General features: G+C 48.7%; 1 protein-coding gene across 6 annotated transcripts in view; it reads left to right on the top strand.

The window, feature by feature from the left end:
- Adam19 (ADAM metallopeptidase domain 19) overlaps positions 1-19,169 on the top strand; it is a 96,832-nt gene that overhangs the window by 68,105 nt on the left and 9,558 nt on the right. For 4 of the 6 annotated variants that reach the window (XM_087194909.1, XM_087194908.1, XM_087194911.1 and 1 more), the window contains exons 14-22: positions 1,357-1,552; positions 2,927-3,035; positions 4,312-4,513; positions 5,211-5,288; positions 5,385-5,493; positions 6,686-6,827; positions 7,820-7,904; positions 8,206-8,427; positions 13,213-13,332. In XM_087194909.1, coding sequence (XP_087051035.1) covers positions 1,357-1,552; positions 2,927-3,035; positions 4,312-4,513; positions 5,211-5,288; positions 5,385-5,493; positions 6,686-6,827; positions 7,820-7,904; positions 8,206-8,427; positions 13,213-13,332 — 1,263 coding nt within the window. Of the gene's footprint in view, positions 1-1,356; positions 1,553-2,926; positions 3,036-4,311; positions 4,514-5,210; positions 5,289-5,384; positions 5,494-6,685; positions 6,828-7,819; positions 7,905-8,205; positions 8,428-13,212; positions 13,333-14,066; positions 17,686-19,169 lie in introns of those variants that run through there. The other 2 variants (XM_021240603.2, XM_013078674.3) reach the window with 1 other exon arrangement.

Raw genomic sequence — 19,169 nt, forward strand, 5'->3', positions numbered from 1 at the left:
GTGTACACACAAGGTTATATACCATTTATATGCATACGGTATAGTAATTAAAAATATGAATCATATTAATACCTAGAATCTGAGAAACATCTGCCCTCAGAGTTTGGGGCTGGAGTTAGGGACCTATGTTTCTCCCCACCATTTATCCTGTGCTCATTATGCGCCAGATACTGTTCAAGTACTTTGTTACAAGTAAGTCATTCGTCTTAACAACCACTTGAGAGAGTTGGGATCTCAAATCATGGGTGAATGAACATCAAGTGCTCAGATAGCTGCCCGAGGCCCCAGTGCTGGTTGAGGAGCTGGGATGTGACTCAGACCGACTGGCTACAGAGTAGCTCCTCTGTTCTGCACCTTGCTCCTGGATGGTGGAGGTGTGGCTGCTACAGCGTTCTCTCCTCATGCTCTTCTTGTTCACACTTGCAGCCAGGGCCCTTTCAGCAAGCAGCCAGCCCTGAGGGTAGCCAGGAAGGGCCTGCCTGCCTTCTTTCCTGCAAGGCCCTTGTGAGTAGTGTGTAGCCTCTCGGGAGCGAAGGAAGGCTTCATTCTCAGTCCTTGGTTTCTTTACCTGGCTCAGGGGGAACTTGAAGGCCTTCTGGCTTGACCCAGTGTCCCCTGGGGAGACTGTGGTGGGTCAAGTCCTTCAAGTTTTGGCAAGGCCCGAGAACAAGCATGGAGTGTAGCCATTGCATCCAGTCCCAGGATTTCATCTGGAGCCTCACAAAGGATTCCTGGTGTCTGAGACCTTGACTTCAACTCCTGGCTGTGTGATTTTGGCAGTTTCCTAACCATCTGAGCCTAGGTCATTTTTCTGTGAACCGGAAAGAGTTTAGTAACCCTGACCACCACAGGTTTCAATGAGATTCGAGGGGAATCTTTTACCATTTGCCCAACGTGTGTTATTGATCAGGTTATTTGATCTACAAAGTTGACAAATAGCAGTGTCCCCTCTACGGCTACTGTGAGGGGCACAGGAGGTTGTGTGATAACGACCTACTCAGGCCAGTGCTTGGCTCAGTGATGGGGATGTATCGCTGCTGATAAGCTTTGTGAATTCAATGATGTTATGTGAATGCTAGCTGAACGCATGCATTTATCAGTGGCCCTGTCTCTTTCACCACTTACTGTGTAATTTTGGAAACACTGTCCTCTGTAAGCCTCAGGTTTCATTGCCTCAGTCACTGTTTAGATTAAAAGGCCTATGATGGCTTGAACTACTGAGGTTGCGTAAAAAGTGCTGTGAAATAAAGGTGGTGAAAGTTCCGTTCCACACAAGTGACGCATATGAGATCTTGGTTGACAGGGTCGAGGACAGGGAAGTAATCAGCTGTTTCTCCCTCTCGTTCCTCTACTCAGCTGGTGGCTCCGGGCACCCAGTGCCGTGACCAGGCCCAGCAGTGTGACCTTCCAGAGTTCTGCACGGGCAGGTCTCCCTTCTGCCCCACCAATTTCTACATGATGGACGGGACTCTCTGTGAGGATGGCCAGGCCTACTGCTACAATGGCATGTGCCTCACCTACCGGGAACAGTGCCAGCAGCTGTGGGGCCCTGGTAAGGGCTTGCTAGGGAGAGCAGCCCTCCTCCACCACCCCACCACTAAGCCAGCCCAGCCTGCCGGCCACTCAGGGTCTCAACATCGTGGCTCAGAAATGCTTCCAGATGCCACCTCTGTAGCTTAGTGGGAGAGCCATTGCCGAACATACACAAGGCCCTGGGTTGAATCCCCAGGACCACCAAAAAAAATAGAATCAAAGTACGACTCTTCCTAGCATGTTCACTTCCTAGGTTCACTTCCCAGTGCCACAAAACCCCACTTCTTTCTTCCCATTGAGAGATTCAGAAAGAGCCAGTGGGCAACAATCTTCCTGATCCTTTGATGCTTTTAGTTCTCAGAGTCTGCTATTTAATAACAATAATCTAGATATAAAGGAGAAAATGACGGAAACAGAAAAGCAAATGCAAATGGTCCTTTAAGCTATGAAAAGATTTTAACCTCAGTCATATTAAGACAGCAAATTATGACTAATACGAGGTAGAATTTTTTATGTATCGGATTATAAAGAGTAAAGGTTAATAACAACAACCATAATATGATATTATGGAGGGTGTGAGGAATCAGATAGGTCCAACCCCCTGGAAAGTGCTTTGGAGATAGAAAAATTTTAAATGCATTGATTGGGACCATCAGTTCCACTACTTAGTAACAGCCAACACTTGTACTCATATATGTATGTGAAGATATGTTTTCGGAGATGTTAATTGCACTATTGTTAGTTAAAGCAATAACAACCTCTGTACCTTTTAGTAGGGACCAGTTAAATTAATTCCAGTCAGTCTGCACAATGCAGTGCTTTGTGGCTAAATAAAAGGAGGTGACTCTATATGCTGAATAAAAAGCATCTCCCACAACAACTAGGTAAAAATATGAGGTACAGAGCAGTGAATAGAATGTGCTTCCTTCTTTATTAGACTTGCTCTAGAAGACACACCCAGATTGTATCCAGGAGATGCATAATACAAAGATATAGTTATTTCTAGAAAATGCACTGTTAATTATTGCTTTTTCAGAATGTAGGGCAAGTGGAACAGGATGGCTCCGAGGAAAAGTTCCAAAGATATACTTTATATCTTGACAGCTTTATGCTCGCATTACCTATTTTTAAAATCCTGAAATGCGATGGCACTGTGTAATTAGACAGTAGGCTTAGCGTGCAACCCCCCAGAGATATAAATGCTTGATAAGCTATGACAACAAACAGAAAACATTTTCTCTGAATTGGTCTTGGTGAGAACATGGGGGTGGGATACCTGACAGGAATACAGGAGAAACGTTCTTGACTCCGTCATCTTGCCAAAGCTTGCCTTTGCCCTTGGGGACTGCTGACAGGCTTGTGTACTGAACCATGTTGTTTCTTGTGCACCCAGGAGCCCAGCCTGCCCCGGATCTCTGCTTTGAGAGGGTGAATGTGGCCGGAGACGAATACGGAAACTGTGGGAAAGACATGCATGGTCAGAACAAGAAGTGCAGCATGAGGTAATGACCACAGAGCAGACCCCGTGGGATGACAAGAGACAAACTCCTGCTCTGTCCTGCTTACTGCCACCCAGCTCGGCAGCTGATGGCCCCGGAGCTGCCTTTACAGAAATCAGTTGAAGTCCGTGTCTGTTCTTAGCCTGTTGTTTGACAATGCAGCATTCAGGCCTAAGAAAGTCAGGGAGAAGGGGTGGCAAGGCTTCCTAGAAAGCTGATCAGTCTTCCTTTGGGGAAGACCTTATAGTCGGACAGGGATCTCTTGGATCATTTGCAGAGTGCTAATTATGCTTTTATCTGAATAGATCATTCATTCATCTCACCTATCCTATCCTATCCATACATCCATCCATGTGTCCATCCACCCACTCATTGACCATTGAGTGTTTACAGCAAGACCCTGTGCTGAGTTCGTAAAGGTTTTAATAAATCATACAGTGTGATAATGGGAATGTAGAGAGAGCCACCCAAACTATCTTAGTGGCCTGGGGTTAGGGAGGGAAGTTATGAGCCATGGAGCAGCTAAGTAGATGAACAGAATGTATCAGCATGCTGGTATGTAGAAGAGTGGTCTAGGCAGAGAGGTGGTTGGAGAAAAACTAGTTGTTTAAAGAGCTAATAGCACCGTGATACAGTTAAGGTATAATTTTGGAGTGCAAAGGAGAGGGTCTGTGAGAAATGAGCTGGGATAGGTAAGCAGGGGCTAAATTATGAAAAAGCTTCAATGACTGCTTAGGGGAGTCTGGACTTCCGCTTGAAAACACGGAAGGAGACAGACTCATTCCCACAGGGGAAGACTGACGACAGGGAAGTCAGTTTCTTAAGGCTCAAGTAAGAGAGCATGATGGTATGAACTGCAGAGGCTATGGAGGAAAGGCTAATAATTAAGGGCTTGAAAACTACTGAAACCCAGAAACAAGGGAGAATGAAGAGTCAGATTACCCTAGGCATCTGGCTGGAGTGCCTGGGTGGATGGCGGTAGATGGAGCATAAGGGGATAGATTGCTTAGGCCACGAAAGTATCTCTGAAGTTAGGATTTTCCAGGACCAGTTCCCTATCTAGTTCTGCTCAGGGACATGAAGTCTGTTCCATTCCCTTGATCTAAGCCCACAGATCTGGGGTCTCTCCTGGTGGATCTCTACAGCATACTCATTGCTGTGGAGTTCTTCTTTAGCTCACCTGAGCCTCCCGTCTTGGCCAAGAAACGCTAAAGCTGTGTGGTACTCTAGATCTCCCCAACTTCTGATTCCATCTCCCCTGCCTCTCTCTCGGGCCCAGGGATGCCAAGTGTGGGAAGATCCAGTGTCAGAGCTCTCGGGAGGTGCCCCTGGAGTCCAATGCAGTAGCTATTGAAACCACCATTGTCATGAATGGGAAGAAGATTCAGTGCCGGGGTACCCATGTCTACCGAAGTCCTGAAGAGGATGACATGCTGGACCCAGGGCTGGTGATGACTGGGACCAAGTGTGGCTTCAACCACGTGAGTCCCTCCCCCCAGCCTCACTCAGGTGCTGAGCTGCAGAAAGGGGAAACTGAGAAGTGTGAACTCTAGAGGGCAATGCCTGGGCTCACATCCCAGCCTCTCCAACTTCTGAGCCTCTGTAGCTTCCTTTATAAAAGTTTGTAGGTGCTAGCAATAGACTGTCATCTGTAGACTACGGCTTAATTCAGATCATGTCTGTAAAGCATCTAGATGGGCTAGCTATTACCATTTTCATCCATTTCATTAGTTACCTTAGGAGGTAAAAGTGGTCTAAGTTAGAGAAGCTTGGAGGAAGTAATGTCAAGTATCTCATAGTCAGTTATGACAGTGAAGGTATAAAAAATGTGAAGCACTTGATACAGTTGCTAGCACAGAGTAGGCTGCTTCAAAATCATTATTTTTAAACATAATGGTAAGTAGTGGTTATTAATAGATGAATAGTTAACATAATCAATATAGTATAACATTTTATAGGTATTAAATATGATATTTTAGCCATATAATTGTTACTCTCTCTCTAATCACAAAGGTAATAGCAGCATTTTTAGGCTCTTAGATTTCCCACTGTACTAAATAACCAGAAGTGGGCTGCCTTTCTGGGTCCCCACATGCTCTAGGTGCACAACCTCATGTCCTATTTCCTGCCCAATGTCCCTTGTGTCATACTGACAGCTGTGCTTCCCCCTCACTGCAGATCTGCTTTGAGGGACAGTGCAGGAACACCTCCTTCTTTGAAACTGAAGGCTGCGAGAAGAAGTGCAGTGGTCACGGGGTATGTGTTCCCAGGGCTGATGTCTGCATGGGGCAGAAGCCGAGGGAGGCAGGAGCCCTCTGGAGTGTTGACACCTCTGCCCTCCCCTCATTCTAGGTCTGCAACAACAACCAAAACTGCCACTGCTTCCAGGGCTGGGCCCCGCCCTTCTGCAACACGCCCGGCCACGGGGGCAGCATAGACAGTGGGCCCATGCCCCCCAATGGTGAGTGCCTGTCTGCTTGCAGCCTCTGCCTATCTTTGGGAGAAGGGTGGACACCACAGAGACAGGTGTCACTTTGCAGAGCGTCCACACTGAGGCTGCTTCCTCCTCTTGACTTTGTAGATGAGGGAACCAAGATAAGGAGAGGCCAAGTTGGACAGGGACCGAGGCCAGCAGCTGATATGGGGACTTCCCTGGTCACTTCTCTCCCTTAGTTGAGGAGGCTGAACCTGCTTGTTAGAGTGAGAGATTAAGGAAAATTGTAGGTCACTGACTGTCCACATCCTGTTTGGGGGTGGGGTGGTGACTAGTCAGATTCCTTGTTTTGGGCACTTGAAAATAATCATGAACAAAGACTACAATGAGGAAACAGGCACAAAGTTTGGGTTTTTTAGTGGGAATCTCACAGACTCTAGCCCTGTGGTTTCCAAACTTTTTCTTTTAATAGGAAAGAGAGAAAGGAAAAAATATGAGAAAAGGAAAAGATGGAAACAAAGTCTCTGTAAATAGGGAAGCAGGGAGGAGTTGAAGGGAGGGGAGGGGAATGGGGAAAAAATAAGAACCAAGATACACCATGTAAAGGTACAAGATCCCAATGATGACTGTAACTGTATTGTATACCTAAAATGTACCGATAAAAGGATTTAAGGAGAAAAAAAAATAACAGTAGCAGAGTACGTTGGGAAAAAAAATCTTTCAAGAAATCCTAATGTATAGAACAGATAAAAGTATGTCTCATTAGAGCAAATATATTTGTACATTTAAATTTATAATTCGTGAGAACATTGAGGCAGTTTTGATGAAACCAAATGTGAAATTGTGGATCGAGGGTGAGAATTCTAGTCTTACATCAGTCTAAGTCTCTCAGTGTTCTGTGTTCATTGATTTGTGTCCAGGAAAATCATGGCTCAGGCTGAAAACTATTGGCAGGTGATAATAGAGCCTGAATTGCCTGCCTCGAAAGAGAATCTTTTCAATTAAACAGAACTGGCTACAGGGCCTTTATATTATAACATCTGCACACAGCACCTTAGAGGTATCCTGGTAGTGTGTAATTTGTGGTTTTCAGGGTTTGTAAGATAAAATAAGTAAAACAAATTAAATGTGCATCAGATGTCTGAAGAAGAGTCAGGAGTGCTTTGTTTTGCTGTAGCCTGAATAGTCTCTAAATCTCTCCCTTGGGTTCCTCTGGAAGGTATTGGTCCTGTGATCGCCGGTGTGTTCAGCGCCCTCTTCCTGCTGGCCGTTCTTATGCTGATCTACTACTGTAGACAGAACAGAAAGCTGGGCCAGCTCAAGCCCTCTGTCCTCCCTTCCAAGCTGATACAGCAGTTCAGGTATGAAAGGGTCCCATGAAGGGCTCAAGTCCCCTTCTGTCTTGTAAAGCTGTGTGTGAGCAGTACCTAGGGAGAGAGTTTGTGGTAGTGGGTCTAATTCAGAAAGACAGATGAGGTACCTTCTGCCTTCTCTCCCCTTCTACGTGCTGTGCTCTGTGACCATGGCAGACATTATCAGATGATCTCACTATAAATAGTCTCCAGTGACAGACATTACTAAATGATCTCACTGTAGGTCTTCTCTACTGCACATGTTCATCACTTTCAAATCCTTGGCAGAATGCTCCAACCAATTCGAGTGGAAATATAAAATTTGCCATTCTGTATCTAGTTTGTCCATCTATCTATCTATCTATTTACTTATTTATGTTTTGTGAGACGGCCTCTCACTATGTAGTTCAGGCTGAACTCACTAGGTAGCACTGGCTGGCTTCAGACTTGAATTCGTGGCAAACCTCTTGCCTCTGTCTCCCAAGTGCTGGGATTACAGGCATGCACCACCATACCCATGATCCCCCACTTTAAAGAACAGATAACTAGCCATTAGAGAAGGGAGGACTAGCCCAAGTCAAAGACAGGGGTGGCTAGATAACCAACCCAATAAGAAAATCAGTTTTTTTCCTAAGTGATTCATTTCTTTGGTGATTGAAGATGTATATTCTCTGAGTCTTCTAGTAAATTACACTTGTTCTGGAAAGGATTTAAATCCCACGTCTTTTTGGATTCATGCCTGAGGTGGGTTGGTTGATGGCTGGTGATATCCTGTGTCTGCTTAGGAACTAAAGTTCCTCGACAGGTGAAGAGGAGGTGCTGAGAAAGCTCTGCATTGTGCAGGGCTCTCTTTCCTTGTGAGTTCTCCATTGGCCATACACAATGTCCTTAATGAGGGCCAATCACTCTTCCTCCAGAGTAGGCCTTGGAAGAACCATCCGAAGGACTCTGTCACTGCCCCTTACTGAACCTGCCCTTCCTCCCCTCTTCTGTGTCTCCAGCTGTCCCTTTAGGGTATCTCCAAACAGCGGAACTGGCCATGCCAACCCAACTTTCAAGTTGCAGACTCCCCAGGGCAAGCGAAAGGTAAAGGATTTGCACTTGTGAGCTTTGCTACTTCTTTATCCCCCGGGCCTCTCCTGGATTTTCCTAAGAGCCATGGGATTGGAAATAAAAGCCATTTATTGGCTTGAGAGATACACTTGTTGATTCTGTTGTCCCCTGATTGCCTTAAAGGTTGCATCTGATCTCTGAGATCCCCGGCAGTTTAACAGGCCTGGATGTCAGTCCTACCCCCGGTCATCTTGATGAGATACAGAGGGTACATCTGAGTTTTAAGCATGCTGCCACTTCCTCGTCTCAGGAGTTCCTTGTTTTGCACACACAGGTGACCAGCACTCCTGAAGCCCTGAGGAAGCCCTCCCAGCCTCCTCCCCGGCCTCCTCCAGACTACCTGCATGGTGGGTGTTTACCTGCACCACTGTTAGCCCATCTAAGCAGGACTGATAGCTCCGCAGGGGCCTCATCTCAAGTAGAGAGAAAAGAATCATCCCGGAGGCCTCCCCCAAACCGGCCTGTGCCCCCAGCACCCAACTCCATCCTCCCCCAGGTAGGTGGATTCACAGCACCTGCTGTGGGTGATGTCCGAGGCTGGGAGGAAGGAATGGTTGGAACTGACTGCCTTTTCTGAATTCCGGGGACTCCGGAGAACTTGCAGAAAGTTAGAGCCATGACTGTGGGGAAATGAACTCCCCGGACGTCCCCTAATCCAGAGAGCATTTCCTTCCTGCTCCGCTGACTTCAGAACAACAAACTACCACCTTCTACCCAAAATTAATTTCTTGCAGTTCCCTGTGCTCTCCTACCCTCTGAGTCTTTGCAAATGTTGTTCTGCCTGACAAGCTTCTGCCCAGTGCCTGGCCAGCTTCTGTTCGCCCTCAGACACACACTTAGATGCCTCTCCTCCAGGGGCCTTTTCTGAGCCCTCCAGTCTGAGCTTGACACCTCTGTGCTGCTCTCCTCATGGTGCCTGCCTGAAATGTACCTGCAAGTGTCCCCGCTAAAAGGGAAACCTTTCTGAGGGGTGTACCCTGGAGGCCTGCCTTACTGGGGGCAGGTCAAGGCTCCAGGGTCTCTGGGAGGTAAGAGTGGGGTGCAGGCTTCTCCACCACTGATGCTTGTGGAAGCAGAGCCACCACCCAGTGGCCCATTCTCTCAGCATGTTGTGCCCTGATGGCCTGGTCCTGGCAGAGGTGCTCTGGTATAGACACAGGTGTTTCTGGGGCAGTGGCCAGGTATGATGCCCTCTGAGTGTTTTGGCCTTCTCTCCTCAGGTGAGGCCACTTTTCTTGGGTGTGGTCCAGAGGGCTCCGTAGTGCTGCTCCAGTTCGAAGGACTGTGGGGTTAACTGCAGGCTTTGCAGGACCCTGGCATGTGGGGCCAGTATGGCAGTTCGCCAGAGCTAAGGGCATTCATTCTCGTTGTCTGTTGTGAAACTGGTCCTCTTGCTTTGCTCTGTGTATGGCAGGGGTGTGATGGGAAAGTCACGCAGAAAGGGAGGGGAAAGATTCACAGGGAGAGAGAAAAGGGAGGAGATGGGGAATGTATTGCTTTTCTAAGGCTGCCATGACAAAATGTGGCTCAAACAGCAGCTAAGTTTTTCCTCATGCTTCTGGAGGTCCAAGATCGTGGTACTGGCAGGGCTGGCTTCTCCTGAGGCCTCTGTCCTTGCCTTGCATACTGCCGCCTTGTCCCCACCTCCTCATGTGGCCTTTCTCCTGTCCTCGTGCATCTCTGTGTGGAGTCTGTGTGTCCAAATGCACTCCTGCTAAGAGGCCCGGTTGGATTAGGGCCCACCCCAATGGCCTCGTTTTAGCTTAATCACCTTTTCCAAGGCTGCATCTCTAAATATGTCCCATTCCGAGGTACTGGGAGGGCATGTGCACATTGCAGCCCATAGCAGAGAGAAGGGAAGAAAGAGAGGCGAAAGCAGGGATGAGGAGAGAAACAAGGGGGAGAAGAAAAAGCAGAGGTGCCTGAGGAGGAAGAGGGAGCAGTGCATTCAGAGCATTGTTCCTGAAAACCCTCCCTGGATGCTTATTCAAGGAACAAGGAACAGGCCCAGCCTCGCTGCATGTCCCCCCAGGGTGCTGATCACTAGCTCACGGGTGTCGGGGCAGCAGGAGTCAAGAGGGGTGGGAAACAGACTGAGGTTCTGCCTGCTGTCCTGCTCCTGTCGGCAGAAGCCACTGAGCCGGTGACAAGTGTCTCCACAGGCAGCTCCCAGGTACAGCTGCTCCTGGCCTAGGGTACCAGCGGGGCTTTCTCTAAGGGCAGCAGTAGAGGCCGCTGCTCTGAGAGGAGGTTGCGGGCCCCTTCCACTGGGGAGCACTGAGTTTTTCTGACCCTCGTTTCTTACCGAAGTCGTTGAGTCTGAAGGGGTTGAAGGACTCATCCAAGATAGCAGCACCCTCTGTGAGTGCGACAGCCAGGCCTTGACCCTAGGTCTTACCCTGCCCTTGGGCATCACCATCTCAGTCTCTCAGCTCCACCCCTTCTAGCTGGATGTGTTGACTGCTCTGGAGAGGTGGTAGCTGAAAGTCCATCCCCTCTTCTGCCCTTTCCACTGAGGTGCACTGCTTCCTCTGGATGCCCGTGAGCAAAGCAGACGCGCATTCTGCTGGGGCAGAGGCTCCGGGGTTCGTGCAGTTACAGCAGTGATAAGTGCTGTGCAGCAAGGTCCAGGGTGCTCGGAAACAGAGGACCTGACCTCACTGGGAAGGCGGGAACGCTTCCCTGAGGAGCTGACATTTGAGCTGAGGCCCAAAGGAGGAATAAGAGTCACCCAGGCTGTGAGGGTGAGGAGCGGGCAGAGACCCCTTCCTAGAGGGGGGACAGCCCCGTAGGGTGCAGGAACTCAAAGCCCTGCTGGCCTGGGCCCCAGGGACTGAGAGGAGACTGACGAGGAGGAGGACTGACTGCTTGGGCCACATAGCCTTGGTCAGGATTCGGGTCTGCATTCCATGAGGAGGGGACAGTGGTAGCGGTAGAAACAGATGGGGTTTGTCAGTGCCAAAGGTCACTTCTTCGGGTTCCCTTGAGGCAGGAGGAAGGTGTGAGGCCTGCGAGGCACCTGGGCTGTTAGTCTTCTAATTTTTGACTTGGGTGAGGTAATATATGTGCATTCACGTGTTGGCCATTTGTCTCGTATTTATATATTGTTCACCTTTTATGTGTATATTACACGAGAGTTAAAAGAACAGTTTTAGAAAATGAAAGTGCTACTCTGATGGCGAATGGGCTTACTGGTTCAAAGGTATAAATGTTGTCCTGAAGAAGGAGGGTTGTAGCTTGGAGGCTGAGGGTGGGCAGGGGTGACAGAGAGAAGCTGATGAGAAATACATAAAGAAGGGTAGACATTGCCAGTGCGGTAGGCAGGGGATGACACCCAGGCTTTGGCTTGTGCAACCCGATCAGGAGGTACTGCCCTTGAGGAAGGGGACTGTGGGCCAGGGACTGTTTTGGCTTCCAAGAAACAGGGTTAGGGCCAGGGATTTAGCTCAGTGGTTCCGCCACCTGCCTTGCAAGCGGAAGGTCCCGAGTTCGATCTCCGGTACAAAAAAAAAACCCAACAAACTATGTACTTCCAGGAAACAGGGTTGTGAGGCCCCTAGTCTGGCTGAGCTGGGTCTCATCAGAGGTAGCCCATGGGAGGTCGCAGCCCTGGAAGGCCTGGTGCTGACAGCTGATAAGGCTCCCGGCCAGATAACAAGGCCTCAGCAGCTCATTCTGCAACCCGACATCTGCACCCACCTGTCTTCGCTCTCCCCGGAAGGGCTCTGTCCTGGGTGTCCTGAGCTGGGCGGGGAGGGTAGGGGGTCTCATTATCTTTTGGAGAAGGAATACAGCTGAAGAATGTGGCTCTTCAGACACCTGAATTTCCTCCTCTCCTGTTCTCTGATCTTTAGTGTCTGCTCTGTTTTCTGACCAAAGACTCACAGAAAACCTTGGCTCTCCGCGTTGTTCCTGCCCTCTTTTCATGCCTGCCGTTTGCCCCTTTTTATGCTCATTAGCAAACCTCTCAGGAAAATGAACAAATCAATACATTGGGTCCCTTCTTTCCCTTCCTCTTTCACACTCTCTCTCAGTACTGGGGATGGAGCCCAGGATCTGGTGCGTACTTGGCAAATGCTCTAAAACTAAGCTACTCTCTCGGCCCTAAACACCACCAGTTTGGGAGTGGTCCATTCTTTGCCCCTTAAAATTTTTTTTTCGGCCACAGAAGAAATATATATTTCAAAAAAATTGGCTAGTGCAGAAATGCATAATTATTTCAAGAAATTTGACTAGCACAGGTATCCATCTAATAGATGTCTAGGGCTTTCCAGATACCAAACCTAGTCCTGAAAGCTTGAGATGAATCAGTGAGCCCTGCAGACCAGGACTTCTGCCCCTGCTGGAGAGGCAGAGCATAAAGGCCCCTTGATACGTGAAGAAATGATGTGGATTGGAAAAGGGCGAAGAAGAAAGAAGTGAATTAGGATGCACGGGTCAGAGTGCCAAGTGCCAGTGTGGGGGTTGTATTGATTTTAAATGAGGTAATCAGAGAAAAACCTTGTTGAGAATGACGGAAACATAAAAGTAACATTAATCCACAAAGAATCCTTGTTAGTTGTACTAACTCATAGACAAACCATGTGGGAAAAAATCTGGTTTCTTCTTTTGTAAATTTATTTTTTAGTTGACCAGATGATCTTGTTTAAAAAAAATTGAATGTTCATCTAGACCACTGCTGTCCCTACTGACACCCATCCCAGTGTGACCTCTACTGTCAGTGTCCTTTGTATCCTTTCGGACTGTTCTCTGTTCCCTGACATCTATATCGGGGGACTGTGGTGATGTTTTATATAAACTATCTTCTGCAGCTTGAACTTCAGCTTTTTGCACTTAACAATGAGTCTTAAACATCTCTTCCCAGCAGCTCGCATCTACCTACTTTATTCTGTTCAAATGCTACATCGTGTATCACTTTATAATGTTAGTTTATCAATCAATACAATTTGGGTGATTTATCCTTTCTTTGTTGTCACAAACAGTGCCGCAGAGCACATTCTTGCAACTTCCTTTTTGGGTACCTGTGCCAATAGTTCTCTAACGGGGCCAGCAGGGAGTGAATTTTCCAATCAGAGAAGGATCATTTCTAATTTTAACAGATGCTGTCAACTTGCTCTTCACAGAGGCTTTGAGCATTATGTGCACACATACACACACTTCCTGTTGAAGTGGGGCCATACAGTGTATACTTTTTTTTCACTTGATCAGTAAGCTATCCGGACTGTTTTCTTTAGAGCAGGCTCCTTTGGCCTTTAACTGACACCTACTGCTTTCCCTACAGGATTTCTCCAGGCCTCGGCCGCCCCAGAAGGCTCTTCCAGCAAACCCGGTGCCCAGCCGCAGGACCTTCGCCAGGCCAGACCCTCAGCAGGCCCAGGCTCTGGTAGCTCCTGCTTCAAAGGTGAGTCCAGGGGAAACTGGAGGGCCGCAGCCGGCACTTGTGTGGTTAAGGAGTCAAACCATGTCGTGCTTCTTCTTGCCAGAGTAAAAGCCACAAAGCAAAGCTTAGCATTTTTTGGTATCTTCTTGACTGTCTCTTAAAGTAGTAATAGGGTGTTTAGGCTTCGTGTGACTGCTGACACCCAAGCTGTGCCGGCTTTAAACCTGCATCTGCAGCCCACCAGCTGAGTGACCTGACCAAGTCCCTCTCTTGCGTCTGCATTTCCTTGTCTGTAGAAAGCATAAGAAGCAGCAAGAGCTAGCGTCTTATGGTTGCTGTGAAGATCAAAGCAGTTAATGCATGTAAACTGCCTGGGCTGTGGGAGGTGTGCACAGCAGGCCCTTTCCCTACCCCTTCTCTGTGGCTGGTGGTGGCTAAGCTTCTCTTAGCTTCCCAGTCCTGGGAGTGGAGTCAGAAAGGGAGGGCATGAGGAAGCTCACTGACAGGCTCCAGGACATCCATGGGGGTGAAGCATCAGCTCGAGGTGGGGCCGCCCACCATGCCTCTCCTCTCCGCAGACCTGTGGTCTCGGTGAGCAGCCACATCCACAGACCTCTGCAGGAGCAGGAAGCCTCTCTTCTCAGGGATGATGTGTCTGTCCTTCCCAGCTGTCAAAAGCAAGAGGACAGCTCCCACTGATCCCAGAGAACTGGCATCAAGCTGACGCCTTCCTCCCTCCTTTCTTCTCTTTCCAGTTTCCCGAGTACACATCACAGAGGACTGGGGGGATGACTAGCTCCAGAATCTAGACTGGTCTAGAGATTTCTCACTTTCCTCAACGGCTCTGGATGCCACAAGGATCCGTGAGCAACCGGAAGAAGCATGTCTGGCTGCCTCTGAGCTCCTCCTGTCCTTTTCCTGGAAACACCACAATTCCCCTCTTGATTCAGTGCCTCCTCATGCTCCTCGGAGGCCCATAGGGACTATTACCTGATGGCTTCTAAGTGTTGGTCTGTGCAATATACAGCCCAGGTAGGGAGGGGAGCACACAGAAGAGGCTGAGTGGCAGCTTCTCCATCCACCCTCCCAGCCTAGAGGTCTAATGGAGATGGCCAGGACCATCAGAGCTGGTGAACCACCTGGGAGATGCTATGCTCAACCCCTTGGCTGGGGCTTAGCTTGGAGAAGCTGCCTGTTCAGGTCCTATGGCGGAGGTACACCTGAGGGCTTCTGTTGCTTCTGTCTCCCTCAGAGGCTACAGGCTAGACAGAGACTGGACCCTTACCTTGCCCTTTCAGCTTTTGGGGATTGAGGAAGGGTCCACCAGATATTGCTGTGGTCCTGCCCAGGGTTTGGCTGAGGTGACTGCTCCTGACCATATGGCTGCATGTGACAAGCCAAACCCCCTCCCCACAGCCCCTATTCACACGAGTCACTCTGACTCAGACAGGTACTATTTGTAGGCAGTGTAGACAGCAGGGGGAGCACCAAGCCTGGGCCTCCTCTGAGCCATCATGCCAAAGGTGAAGTCTTGGTAATTATTGGTTTGCTCTTTGTATTCTTTTCTTTCTCTCCCACTGCTCTGTGATTCTGTTTTCTCCCTCCCCCTCAGGCCCACTGTAATGCATGGTGCTTTGGTGAGTGGACCCTCAACAGTCCTGACTTTAGGGACCAGGTGCTTGTGACCTACGAGTCAGGGTCCTGCCTCATCTGCTGGCCATTCAATTTCCTCCACTGGATCCCAAGAGTGTTGAGCAGAGTGGACTCAGGGCATGGCTGTGGGAGTCATATCTTTGTGTTCATTGTGTTCTGTGACCTCAGCAGCGTGAGGGTCTTCCTCCTTACTCCCTGACCTACATCTAGGGGAGGTCTTCCAGGGATGGTAGCCCATGTAGTAAAAGGAACAGAAATCCTTGGAAGCCCAGCTCTTTAAAAAGTACACACCAGCGAGCCATCTGTCCCTGATGGTCTGCTTACTGTCTTAAGGTGGGACCATTGTCCTCCGAGCAGAGATGAGAGCTGTTTCTAACCAAAAGAGCCATCACAGACCCCTTGAGATGCCAGCCATCCACAGCCATGGTGGAGCAGTCTGAACTGGGGACCCCGCTCCTCCTGCTCACCAAGGCTTCTATTATTCATGTCCTTCAGTTCTTTCCTGACCATCACAGAGAGAGCTCCCAGCAGATGGAAGACTGGGCTCCAGAGGATCCTGTCCTGCCTGGAGCCCAGAAGGAGGGCTGTGTGGTGGGCTGCTGGATAGGATGGTTTTTGCAAAGCAGCTGAGGATGGTCTCAGACTGTCCCCAACCCCCAAGAGGTGCTGGGTGGCTCTCCTGAGGTGAGCTGGCCTAACATGCACTCCTTTGGATCTTCCAGGGGCCTTCCCACCTCCTACAGGAACAACTATTTGCTCTTCAAAACCTCAATACGGGGAGGAGACTGAGCTTTTGACCCCCATCCCCAGGGCCTCCTTGTAATAGATCTTTGCACTCTAGACGCTGAGCTAAGGTTCTTGGGTTTGTGGATCAGTGGGATTTGTGGGACACAGGTGCGAGGGAAAACACGGGGTGGGTTTAGAAAGATCTCAGGAAAATGCATTTCCTTCCCTCGGGGTGGTAGTGATGTTGGGGTCCTGTCTCCCTGGCACAGACCTCCTTGACCCCATGTCCAGTCCTGACCTTGCTGCCAGGAGACAACCTTTCCTTTAAGTGTGCTGTAGCAAATGCCCTGTGCCTCAGAGCTGGGTCCCAGGAAAGATGTCCTCCACCACCCCTTCCCCATCAACAAGCAAACTGTCCTTAAGCCCAGCCCTGTGCCTCCTCGAAGTCCCTGTGGGCTATGCAGCCTTTCTGCCTCACATCAGAAGCAGTGGCTCTGAAGTGCCAATGCACAGCCATGGGGGCTGCATGAGCCTTTTGAACCTGAAATCCACTGTCCCTAGAACTATAACAGGAAGTGTCCTGGTTGCTGTTTTCTTGCTTTTTTCCCGCCTCCCCATTATTTTAATACCGCCTCCATCCCATGAAATTATACTGTGAACTGGAAGATGGTAGAATTATTTGCTCTTGATGACAACTTCAGCAGCCAGTTCTGTTAACCATTTCACAGCTGGGTCTGTTCAGGGAGCTGGAAGTCATTTTTCTGCAGACCAGGGAAGAAGGGTTCCCATTGCATCCCCCTTTCCCTCCTCTGCCAATGTGCTGCTGTAAGGTGTTGCTGTTGAGACATAGGGAAACGGACTTTATTCCAAAGGATTATTGCAAGGAGGGGAATGAAAATACTGCCCTAGGGAGAGGAGGGGGACTACTGCAATAAGAGGAATACACAGACCCTTCGTCAAATCTGCAAGGATTCTCAAGCCCAGGCAGAAAAGGCCTTTTCTTTTATTGGAAGGAATTAGCTCAGCTAGAAAAAAAACTGCATCCAGGGCATGTCTGCGTGTCCAGCCTTTTTTGGGAAGGGACTCTCTGTTAAAAGACATGTTTTTGGCTCAGGCTGACTGTGGGTACAAGCCCACCATCTGGTGGGGAGGAGGGAAGCTTAACTGAAGTTTGGTCTGTTGAGTTAACCAGTAGTTTGCTGGAGAAAAACATTGTAAATCTTTTTAGAAGCTACATGGTTCCTCCTGCCAGTTTTACAACACTGGAATATTTTTTAGGGGCCCGAAGCCATTGCTGAAATGTAAGCCTCAGGGAGATAGAGCCCCATCTCTGCCTCTGTGGGAGGTTTAGCCTGGGCCCCCAGCTCTGTGTTGCAACTACTTGTTTGCCTTAGATTCCTTTTGGCCTTGTTGACTTTTATGGTTAAGACTTGGCTCTTACAGAGCTTATGGTCTTAATGTTTTCTGCATTACAATGGTCCCCTCTCTTACTGCAGTATCTCCTAGCTGCTTGCAATAATCCTTTTTAATGAAGTCTCCTCTTAGGTGTGACCTAATTTATTCTTATTTGACAGAAGGTATGGAAGACTTTTAAGAATTGGGGACCAGTTCTAAAATCAATAATTGTGTTAAATGCATGGTAACAGCTCTGCTGTACACCTAAGCGAGCCAGGGAAATGGCAACTGGAAAGGTTTCCCATCTCTAGAGAGGCCTGAGATGGAGCGGCTCTGCAGAATCCAAAGCCAATGCCACCACCCCTAAGCCACCCTCTAGCATCCTCTTGTGCCACCCGTTTTGTGTACGTGTCTGGGATTCAGGGCAATGTGAATTTTCTTTTTATTTGAGAGAGATCCTTCATGGATTACAGATCCTCTTCTCTCTTGTCCACCTATTGTTTACAAATATTTGTACATCTATGCAAAATACTTGAATGGGCCATGGTGCCTTTTTCCCTTGTTTGTATTTAATTAAAATGAATTGTTTGTCATTTGAAATGTTATCTGGTATGGCAACTCTTTTGTGTATGCATGTTTTACTATCCCACTGTTTGGGCCAGATACCCATGACTTAAGACCTCAGAGAAAGTTCTCACAAGGACCCTCAGTCCAGCCTCGAGGCCATTACTATAGACCCGGAACCACCATGAAGCCCCATGTTTCCTCATGGCCAGTAGAGGGGGCTGTTTGTCTTTGCACCTGGATAGCTCCTACTCTAGTTTAATGGGGTCTTGGATCATTAGAAGCCTGAATGATATTGAGATTTTCTGATCTGTTTCTTCTCTGCCCCCACTACTGTATTTAGAAGACATCTTCGACCCTCTGTTCACTCATCTTATTGCTAAGGATGATACTTGGGAGAGACTTGCCCCAGATCTCTGAGGCTGGCTGGGCAGGTGTAGCCAGGGCCAGGCTGTGTGTGCCGTCTGGTTCCAGAGCCTGTGTGGTAAAGAACGCAGCTCATACCAGATCCACCCGGATCCTCGCTGAATCCTCACCTCATTTTGAGGTCATCTAAGAGAGATGGACTACTGATAACCATGAGAGGAGACAATGCTTCCTGAAGACTTAACACATGTGAGGCACTGTGTGCTACTGTTCTTGATGTAGATGATCTCATTAATCTTCACAGAAATCCTGGCACAGGGTCCTTGATACCTCATTGTACCTGTCTAGACTCTCATGGTTCTACATTTGCATAAGAACACTATAGCCATCTAAACACAAATGCTTTTACCACTGATGTTGCCACTTACAAAATTAGTCCCTACCCAAACACCTCTGCCTCTTAACAGGCCACTCTGTCCCCTCTGGTGGCCAATCTCTGTGCTGATGGTCACCCACTGGTTAGTAGTGTAATACAGAACATCTGGCTGGACAAACCTGGGCTCAAATCCTACCCCTGCTACTTCTAAGATGCATGAGCCTAGATAGATTCTAGAATTCTGGGTCTCTCTTCCTACACAAATGGGGATAATAGTTGGCTCTCCCGTGTGTTGCAGCCTTATTCCCCAGGGAAGTGCTGATGGGAGGTGGTAAATTAATAGCTGGTGTCTAGTGGGGAGATCATTGAGGTTATACCCCAAAGGGGACTGTGAGAACCAGCCGCCGCCTCCTCCTCATTTTCTCCTTCACTTCCCAGCCATGAGGGGAGTTTCGCTCTGTCACATGCCCCCACCATTACTTGGCTACCTCACTACAGCCCCAAAGCATCCAGGCCAACTGACCGTAAACTGGAATTTCCAAAACTGTAAGCTAAAATAAGTCTTTTCTTTTTATAAGCAAATTTCCTTGGGTATTTGTTATGGTGATAGAAAGCTGACACAAATACCCCCTCAGAAGGCTGCAGTCCTCAGAGAGGTGCTCTGTGAAGGTACCCACAGAGCCCGCTGCAGGCTGCGAGCTCAAACTGCATCAGGTTTTTAGCTGCCAGGATAATGGTAGGATGTGGCTTGGGTTCAAGGATGGTCCCCAAACATGGT

Source organism: Heterocephalus glaber, unplaced genomic scaffold (genome assembly GCF_053883595.1).
Source record: "Heterocephalus glaber isolate CG9 unplaced genomic scaffold, H.glaber_assembly_v1.0 deba00001606, whole genome shotgun sequence".
Taxonomy (NCBI): domain Eukaryota; kingdom Metazoa; phylum Chordata; class Mammalia; order Rodentia; family Bathyergidae; genus Heterocephalus; species Heterocephalus glaber.